This window comes from Myotis davidii, unplaced genomic scaffold (assembly GCF_000327345.1).
Source record: "Myotis davidii unplaced genomic scaffold, ASM32734v1 scaffold448, whole genome shotgun sequence".
Lineage (NCBI taxonomy): Eukaryota > Metazoa > Chordata > Mammalia > Chiroptera > Vespertilionidae > Myotis > Myotis davidii.
In genome coordinates this window covers 3312409-3322430 of record NW_006383009.1, presented here as the reverse complement: position 1 = coordinate 3322430, position 10022 = coordinate 3312409, and the positions used below count along the sequence as shown (strand labels likewise).

Genomic DNA, 10022 nt, shown 5'->3' with positions numbered 1-10022 from the left:
CACACACACACACACCCATAGGGCCAGGGCTGAGCCAGGGAGAGAGATACTGTTGGGATAGCAGGGGTAGGAGAGCTTCCTGGGAGAGAGGGTATTGTATCTACACCTTAATGGGTGGGTAGGAATTCACCAGGGTGAGAAAAATTTGGGGGCTTGCGGTGGGGAGGTGTAGGGTCCAGCCAGGGAGAACAGTATAACCAAAGACCATAAATTTGAATAAAATATGTGGAGCCAGATCCTGCTGAGCTCAGAGCAGTCCCAGAAGGTGTTTGAGAAAGGGCAGGACACCAACTGATCTGCATGAATGGAGGGTTCTGAGACAGACCAGCCATTGCCAGGAGGCTGTGGTTCCTGGCTTCCACTGAATAGTCTGGGGCCCAGCCCCTTTCTTCAAGGGCTGGGGGAATGGCCCTCCTGGCATCTTACTGGCGTCTGCCCACGCCTGCCCCAGGAGGGGGTGCAGGCTGGGAAACTGGGACACTAGTGGAAGGGCTGCCCCATCAGCCTCTGCCTGCCAGGATCTCCTGCATTCAGTCATGATCTGGTGCCATCCAGACTTGGGTCTGCTGGTCTCAGGATCAGAGTTGGACGTGGTAAGAAAACACCTCCCCCAGAGGAAGTTAGGAAGAGCATGGATCTTGTAGGGTCCAGTTCAAATCCTGGCTGGGCCCCTCACTAACTGGCTGTGTGATTGTGAACAAGCATGTGGACCTCTGAGCCTGTCTCCTCACCTGTGAACTGGTGAGGAAATTCTATTTCTAGAACTGCTGGGGGATTTAGTAGGCTCTTTAGGATGACATATGACAACAGTGACCTTTGTTGAGAACTCACCCTGTATTTATTTTTAATATATTTTTATTGATTTCAGAGAGGAAGGGAGAGAGAGAGAGAAACATCAATGATGATAGAGAATCATTGATCAGCTGTCTCCTGCATGCCCTCTACTGGGGATCGAGCCCGCAACCCGGGCATATGTCCTTGACCAGAATCAAACCTGGGACCCTTCAGTCCACAGGTCAAAGCTCTATCCACTGAGCCAAACCAGCTAGAGCTCACCCTGTATTTAACTTGAAGCAACGTTTTATCTCCATCCACCGGCTCATTAAACCTCCTGTGCTAGTCCATGTCACCTACATTTTACAGCTGAGGGTACAACCACTGGGGCCAAGGATATGCTTACCCCAGGGCCCTCCACACCACTCCTGGTCTTGGCATGGAGCCACCTTGCCCACTGGGTTGAAGCCAGCTCATACCCTCTTTCCACCTCCTCTCCCCACTGGCGCCTGGGCATGAAAGAGCTTCCTGTTTCTCCAAGGAATTACCAGCTGTAAGCTCCCAGCAGGGCAGCCAAAAGTGGTCCATTCATTTGCCTGAGTGAGGAGAGACTGGGCACTCCCTCCCCTCTCCCCGTAACGGATAGAGCAGAGGGCACTCTAGAAGAACCAGGCACTGCAACTCTGGTTCACGGAGGGAAACGGAGACACAGAAAAGCCAAGTCATTTGGCTAAGGTCACCCAGGGGAACCAGGATTCAAACCCTCGTCTGACTCCGGAGTTCCTTTCACTGGGCTGAGTTCTGTATTTTTTCCAGGAGAAGAAATGGAGGCCCAGAGCGGGTCAGGGATTTGTTGAAGTCACACAGCAAGTATGGGTCAGCAGGGACTCTCTCTGGAAAGTCAGCCCCACCCCTGACAGAAAACAGGTCGCACTTCTCAAGAGTTTGTTATCCTTGAGTAGGGCAGGGAGAGGCCCTTAAATAGCTTTGAGCCTTGGTTTCCCCCTGGGGAATAGGTTGAATGGCTGTCCCAGGTCCCAGCCTGGAGAGTCTTTGAGGGTGAGTGTGATGGGGTCCCTGGCCAGCAGCACCCTAGGGACAGGTCTGAGTCTGATTTATTCGCTGGGGTCTGCCTGGGGCCAGCAGGCCTGGCTCAGAATAGACAGATGCTCCAGCTGAACTGTCAGTTCTGACGGGATGTGAGCCTGGGGGTCTGGGTAAGAGGAGGTAATAGTGGGGGTGAGAGGGATGGCTGGGCATGAAGGGACTGAGCTGAGCTCATGTGGGAACACCCTAAGCCATGACTAGGGTGAGGCTGAGTGGCTTTGCTGAGTGTGGCCTTGGGAGGACTGTATGTCTCCATGTTGGTGACATGGTGCCAGGTGATCATGATTGGGTGCTGGCTGGCTGTAGGTGTGCCCACAGTTATAGACATGGCTGGGTGTGAACAACATGGGACAAACATGAGCTGTCTGTGGCAGCCAGGAAGGCTGAGGTACAGAGGTGTGTGGACACAGTGGGTGTTTAAGTGTGAAGGGATTCTAGATGGGGCCAGACTCATAGCTGTGAGTTTGGCTGTGCAGCAGGCATGACTTGTGTATGGCGATGGGAGGTTGTGTGTGGCCTGTGTGACTTATATGTGGCCTTGTCAGGTGTGGTTGTCTATGAGCCTTCTGTGCAGTCACTGTGTGTCTGGGATATGATTGTGTGTTTCGGTTGTTTGTGACACTGTATATGACAGCTGTGAATTTGGTTTCATGTGCCGTGTCTGTATGTCACCTTGGGTATGTTGAGAGGCACGTGGGGGACACTGTCCACCCCTGAGACCTAGATCTTTTGGAGGGTCCAGCCTGCTCTGGCCCATCAGCTTCCTCCTCTGCTCCCTGCACCCACTCACAGCAGCCCTTGGCCTGGGGCCCCAGTGTGGGGGGGACCGAGAAGGCCCTCTGGGCTGGGGGATGGCTCACCCAATCCCAGTGCAGGTCTATAAATAGAATAGCTCTTTCAGCCCAGCAGATTCCCAGGCAAGGTTGCCTCATTCAAACCCCCGGCAACAGCCCACCCCTGGGCCCCTGGCCAGCCCCTCTAAGCTCAGCCCTGGCACCAGCCAGGGGGCCCATGAGGTGGGCAGAGGGGGAGGGAGTGGAGGAGTGGGAGAGTTAGAAGTGGGGGTAAGTTTGGCTCTGAGGCCACAGACCTGGGCTCCCATCTGACCCCTGTGCAACCATAATCTTTCCCCTTGAACCTCAGTTTTCCCAGCTGGAAAGTGGGCAGCTGCCATCTTGTGTATTTACTTCCCATCTCATTCCCCTAGCAACCCTGTACAGTAAGGACTCTTAATTATACCTGTTTTAGACAGGGAAGTTTTTCTAAGCTGAGGCATAGAAAAATGAAACGGCTGACCCAGAGTCACTCTGTTAGAAGTGAAGAGGGAGGGATTTGAATGCAGGACTTGTGGAGACCATGCTGCCTGCTCCCATGCAGATCACACAACCACACCCAGACCCCAGGCCCCCGCCACACTCTGTCACACAAGCCTGCCACCTGCGGGCACATCAGCATGATCCCTGACCTCTGTGATGAGGAGTCAGACAGCAAATGATCATCCACCTCCAGCCTGGGGAATTGACACAGGGGAAGCCTGGGCGATCTTGCCTCCCAGGGGTCTTCCCTCACCCTTCACTCATTCCCACCACCACTCTGGTAATTTAGCCGAAAACATCTGTTTGTCCCCCCCACCAATCTGAGACCCACCCCCAGAGATATGAGAACACACATACATAAACACAGACGCAGGACTCTTGGTGGACACACAGACCCTCTGTCCAGTGCAGTCCGTTGTCAGTCCTGAGAGACTAGGACCATGGGAAGGAAGGCAGGGGAAGGGGCTGACCTCTTTACGTTTTTGTTCCCCTTCATTTTCATTTTTTTTTTCATTGTGGCAAAATACATAGAACATAAAATTTACCATTTCAGCCAAAACCGGTTTGGCTCAGTGGATAGAGCGTCGGCCTGCGGACTGAAAGGTCCCGGGTTCGATTCCGGGCAAGGGCGTGTGCCTGGATTGCGGGCACATCCCCAGTAGGAGATGTGCAGGAGGCAGCTGATCGATGTTTCTGGCTCTCTATCTCTCTCCCTTCCTCTCTGTAAAGAATCAATAAAATATATTTTTTTAAAGACTTACCATTTCAAAGTGTACAGTTCAATGGCATTGAGTATATTCACATTATTATGCAGCATCACCTCTGTCTAGTTCTAGAACATTTCATCATCCCAGAAGGAGACCCTGTACCCATTAGCAGTCACCTCCCACTCCTCCTCCCCCAGCCCCCTGGTGACCACTAATCCACTTTCTGTCCCTGTGGATTTGCCTGTTCTGGACATTTCATATAAACAGGATCATACACCATGTGGCCTTTTGTATCTGACTTCTCTCACTCAGCAGGTTTTCAAGGTTCACCCACACTGTGGCATGTGTCAGAGCTTCATCCCTTTTTATAGCTGAGTAATATGCCTCTGTGTGGATCTAGGCTTTTTAAAATTAGTACCTCCCTGCCCATGCCCACGGCCCCTGTGACTACAGAACCTGGTCCACAGCAGCTGCTCCATAACTGCTGATTGGACAAAGGAATGAATGAATGGTACGTTCCGGCTGGAGCTGGTAACAGCAGCTCTGGGTGCGACACACCTGAGATTCCACCTTGCGTGTCTCTTATCGGCTGTGGAACCCAGGGATCTGCTTACTCTCTGAGTCTCCGCTTCCTCTCTTTAAATGGAGTAAAATAGTAACTAATCAAAACTGCTTCAAGCGTGAGCCCTGGAGAGCCAGGCGGGCCAGGGTTAGAATCCCAGCTCGTCCTTCCCCTCCACGCGACCTTGGGAGTAACTTTGTGTCCCCGGGGCTCAGTTTCCCCATCTGTGACATGGGGCATGCCCACCATGGAACTTCTGGAGACATTGAACTTGGCTCCTGGGGGGAAAGTGAAGCGCCGTCTCCCCAGGGTGGGGCAAGCAGTGGAAGGAATGGGGAGTGAGTTTTAGTCGGAGGGGGCTCCTCCCTCTCGCAGCCAGAGGCCTCGGGCTGGCAGGGGCGCATGCGCACAACAGCCCCGCGGCCCCTTTATAAGCGCTGAGGCTGTGCCGGGGTGAGCGGAGCGCAGGGCGCAGGGGCTGGACCTGGCGCGTCTGAGCCAAGCTGAGCGTCCTTTGTGCCGGGCGGGCGACCGCCCCGGGATGCATCCGAGCTAAGAGCCAGGTGGGGGTCCGTCGCAGGGAATGGGCTAGGCTGCGGGAGAGGTCCTCGGGATTGGGGAGGGAGCCTGGGATCGGAGAGACGCCCCCAGAATGGGGAGGGGGCTCCGGGGAAGGGAGAAAGGGAGCCTTGGGTTGGGGAGGAAACCCAAAATGGGAGGGAGCTTGGGAATGTCAGAGGAACTGGGATTTGGGGGGAAGGCTGTCTAGGGAATACGGAACTGATCCCTTGGTGGGGAAGGGGCCTGGTTAGGGGTGGGTCTCAGAATTGGGGAGGGGGCACTGGGAACCAAGGCCAGAGGAGGGACACCCAGTCTAGAGAGAAGAGGGGGACACCGAGAGGCTGTGTGGGGACTCTGAGACAGGGCACCCCAGTGTCTGAGCTGAGCCACCCCAGGATTTTAAGTGGGGATTCCCAATTTGCAGATGAATGAAGGGTGCCAGGCTGGACCGCAGCGGGAAGGGGCCCCATATCAGTCTTAGCCTGATGGCAGGGTCTGCACTGAGACCAAGGGGAAGGGGTGCCCCGCAGTCTCCTGTCCTTTTGGCCCATGTCCTAGCAACACATCCTGACTCAGGGAGAAAGCTCTGGGGGCCCCATCCCAAGATGGTCCCTGTTGTTCCCTCAGACCTGGAGTCGGGGTGCTGTCCCTCTCCCAGGGAGCAAATTGGGTTTCCCAGGTGAATACTGGATCAGAGCCCCCAAAAGTACAAGTTACGGATCCCCAGGACCGGTGAGGGGCACCAGTTCCATGAGGGACTGCCACAAGCACCTCCATATCTGACGGTGTCCTCGCAGCCAGACACGGACCCTTGCCTCACCCTTCAGTTCCATCTGTCCATATGGTTGCGTGTGGAAGTCCTGGTTGGGTTTGGAGGCACAAGTGCTAGGAAGTAGGGGGCTGGGACCCCAGCCCCAGCCTGGGCAGCAGCGACCCCCATCCCTGTGCACAGGGCTTTGTTCCTTTCAATAGCATTAATGGGAGACAGCCAGGCTGAGGAGAGGGCTGGCGCTGGGCCCCAGCGGGGGACTTGGGGGAAGGGCAGGGAAGAAGGGTGGGCAGACCATGGGACCCCAGAACCCAGCAGCCTCTCTTACTTCTGGGCACTCTCACATGTAAGATGCCCCCCTAGGAGGTGGGGGCTTTGTGTGTGTCTACCCCCTGCTAGGGGAGGGTATGTACCCGGCGGGGGGGGGGCGGGGGGAGGTCTGGGATCCTCTGTGAGTCTAATGTGACAGATTGTCTTTGTCAGGAAACTCGTGCCAGGGGCCACAACACCAGGTGGAAAAATGATGTGTGCCCATCAGTCACCAAAGCCACCGTTATCCAACCTGGGCTGTGCCAGGGGCTGGCATTGCCATGTGTGTGTGTGAGGAGCTGTGTCTAACGATGTGGCCTTAACAAGGGGTTGATGTGGGGAGCCTGAGAATGTGGGTGTGTGTCTTTGTGCAGAAGACGTCTGCCTGCCTTATCAGTGCCCATATTGTCTCTCTTTGTTAATGTCATTGTGAATCTTTGTGTGTGTGTGTGTGGCTCCCTCTCTCCTGGGCTCTGAGTCTGGGGTGCATGGCTGTGTTTGTGTCCCGTGTGTACAACAACGTTCCTCTCCATGTGATTGACAGTGTGGACCAGGTGTGGGGGTTCAAGATGTGGTCTGTGTGCAGAATTGGAAAGGGGAGACACTGGCAGGGAGTTCGGTCCGGAAGGGGCAGCCTGGCATGATTTATTGAGCTGGTTTCTTTTCTCCTCTTAGGCGTTCCATGATCACACCTATGTACTCATATACTCCCTGACTCCCTGCCAAGGGGCACTCAGACCCACACATCCAGAGACCACAGGGTGTCCTCTATGCTCCACCCAATGCACAGAGCTGCTAGGGACCTGCACACAAGTCCACATACTACAGGGCAAACCTCATGGATATCCTCACCTGGACACAGCACACCCAGGCACAAACACACACAAATGCCCACTGGCAAACTCACCCTCACTCAGTGTCTACTGAGACAGAAGGTGGTTGTGAGAAGGGATGGACACACACACACACACACACACACACCCCTCTTCCTCCTGCCACCACCCCCCTGCACACCCCTACTTGCATATGCATGAGGTTCATGTATTATTGATGAGGTGACAAGCCCCAGACAGTTTTGTAAATGCTCACCTCTGAAGGCCCTGGGAGAGATATTTTAAGAGAAATGGTGTGGGTGTGTGAGGGTGCAAGTAGAGGGAACTGAGTGTGTGTGGGAGGTCATGTGTGTTGGGGGAAGTGCACCTGAAAATGTGTCTGTCACCTCTGTATATTTGAGTATGTACATGAGACTTTGTGCACAAAACCACTGTTTTTTAATTCACCATTTCTAGGAATTCACATGTCTTAACTCATTCTATCCTCACAGTAACTACCTGAGGTCCATGCTGCATAATCCCCATTTTACAAGTGGGGAAACTGAGGCACAGAGTGATAAAGCAGTCTGTGTAGGCTAGTCATGTAACATGTGGAGAACAAAGGCAGGGCTTGAAGCCCTGTCATCTGGATATAGTATGAGCTCTTCACCATAATGTGTGTGTGTGTGTGTGTGTGTGAGAGAGAGAGAGAGAGAGGGAATTCTCAGAACTAGCTCCCTCCTAAGACCCTCCTGGGGCAAGTATATCCCAGAATCCTGCCCCACCCTCTAATACCCAGCCACAGGTCCCAATGCCTGGCCTCTCCCTTGCTGTGCAGCCCTAAGCAAACCGCTAGCCCTCTCTGAGCCCCATCGCAAGAAGACAAAGTGGGCACTGATGAGTTCAGCACCACGGACAGGTCCCGGCCCAGCCTCCCCATCAGAGGCCTCTGGTAGCTGGGAAGGGCCTTCTGGAGGGGGCCAGCTCTCCCCCACAGCCCTCATCTGGACTCCACCCACTCTTCCCTTTCAGGGTTATTATTTTATTAGAGAGAGGTGCAAGGCTGGGTTTATAGGTGATGCGCTAACTCCCCATCTGCCCCCACCTCCTGAGCCCTGGCAAGTCTGTCCAGAGGGGCGTCCTTCCCAGGGTTTCCAGCCTCTGGAAGAATGTGAGGTCAGGGAGGCCACTGCTGTGTCCCAGTGCTTGGAATTGGCCTTGCTTACAGTTCACACGCAATAACTGTCCACTTTACGCCCACGGGCCACCACCCTGTAGAAGGCTGGACCCATGCTGGAGTCTTTGTGGACCTAGGAGGCATCTTTGCCAGGCAGTGTGAAATGAGGGGGAGGGGAGGGGAGGGTGGGCAGGGCAAGGCCCATCCTCCAGCTGAGACTTGGCAGGACCTCAAAAATCCCAGAAACCAAGAATAGAATCTTGGCGACAATCAAATCCTGGAATTGAAGCTGAGAATCATGTCCTTCAGAAAACCCAGATTAAAGGCCGGCTTGGAGGCCAGCCTGTTGCCAGGACTGGGGACCCCAGGCAGACTGGGACTGGCTGCGGCCCTTTAGGAGCTCCCCCTCCCCGCAAGTCTAAATGAGGAGGCCAACTTGAAAAATGGGATTTTGATCTTGCCTCTGATAAGGTTAATGATAATAATAATAATAATAGCTGAAACTTACTCTTTCATGCCAGGCAGTTCTAAGCATTTTAAATGTATCAACTCATCTATTCCTTTCAAGTACCTGATGTTTTCCCCATCTGACGTACGAAGAAACTGAGACACAGAGAAGCTAAATTATTTGCTCAAGGTCACACAGCAAGGAACAGACACAGAGACAACTCCAGGTTCTGATTCACCCCAGCATCCATACTTCTGACCATGAGACATCACTGCTGGGATTCTGACGTCAGCTGGTTCTGGGTTTGGATTCTGGCTCTGCCCTTGCTTGCTGCCTGTGCAACTGTGAATGACACAGTGGCCTGTCTGAGTCCCAGTTTCCAGACCTGTAGAGGGGGGATGAGTTTTTCCATGCCAACTCTCTGGGGGGGTTGTGTTCACCCCTCCCTCCCTCTCTTTCTTGATCCAGGTCCAGGATGGGGGCCATGCCTATCTGGGCCTCGGGCCTCCTGGTGCTCCAGATACTGCTCTGGGTGGATGGGGAACAGGGTGAGTTGGCCTGTGTGGTGGGGGAGGTTGGGGTCTGGACAAGATGGGGCAGCGCTTTTTAACTCAAGAGTCTTTTCCTGCTGGTTCCCTGGCTTAGTGTGGAGAATAAAATGAGAATAGATGAAAAAGGTCTTTGAACAGTCAAAAGCCAACAAGACACCTGAGAGGTTATTTTTAGTCATTGCCAGCAAAAGCTGGAGGTTCCTGCCTCTCACCATTTTGCTATGATGAGTTAGAGAGAGAGAAAAAAAGGAGGGGGAGGAAGGGAGGGAGGGAGAAAGGAAAAAGAGCAGAGAAGGGAGAGGGAATGGGGGAAGGAGGAGGGAGGAAAGAGGAAGGAATGAGAAGAGTGTGCACATTGATTAGTGATGTCTGTCATGGACAGGGCAATAGAAATAAAGGTCTGTGTTCATCTCGCTGGCATCTCCCCAGGGGTGGTCAAAAGCCCAGGCTTTAGAAATGCCTCCGGAATTGCTCTGTGGCCATAGGAAAGTACAGTAATGTCTCTGAGCCTCAGTTTCCTCACACACACACACACACCCCAAAAAGAGAATGATGACATATGGCTACCTCTGCGGATAGTTATGAAAATCAGATGGGCTGCTTGCTATCTATAAAGTGCCTGTTCCGTAGAAGGTTCTCTGCTACACCAGGTCTCTCCCAATGGCTACCTCTCCCTTAACTTCTGGGGAAACCGTGTCTCAGAGAAGCACAGTGACTTTCCCAAGGTCACACAGGGAGTCAGTGACACAGTCACTGGCCTCAGGGACCTGGACTCTGCGTGGAGGCAGAATTACAAAGGGATTTGACCCCATTCCTCCTCTGCTGCTCACAGATTGGGGTGCAGATCTCTCTGGCCTGTGTCTCCCCACCTACAAAGCGAGGGAAACAGTCTCTGCTGGTCCTTGCCTCTGAGTTAGTCTCCCGCCGCC

The 10022-nt window shown here is 53.8% G+C and overlaps 1 protein-coding gene across 1 annotated transcript in view; it reads left to right on the top strand.

The window, feature by feature from the left end:
- Positions 1-4897: 4897 nt before the first annotated feature.
- The window catches only part of NCAN (neurocan), a 25150-nt gene continuing 20025 nt past the window's right edge, over positions 4898-10022 (top strand). The window contains exons 1-2 of the mRNA XM_015557706.1: positions 4898-5029; positions 9011-9116. Coding sequence (XP_015413192.1) covers positions 9018-9116 — 99 coding nt within the window. The 5' untranslated portion in view covers positions 4898-5029; positions 9011-9017. The remainder of the gene's footprint in view (positions 5030-9010; positions 9117-10022) is intronic.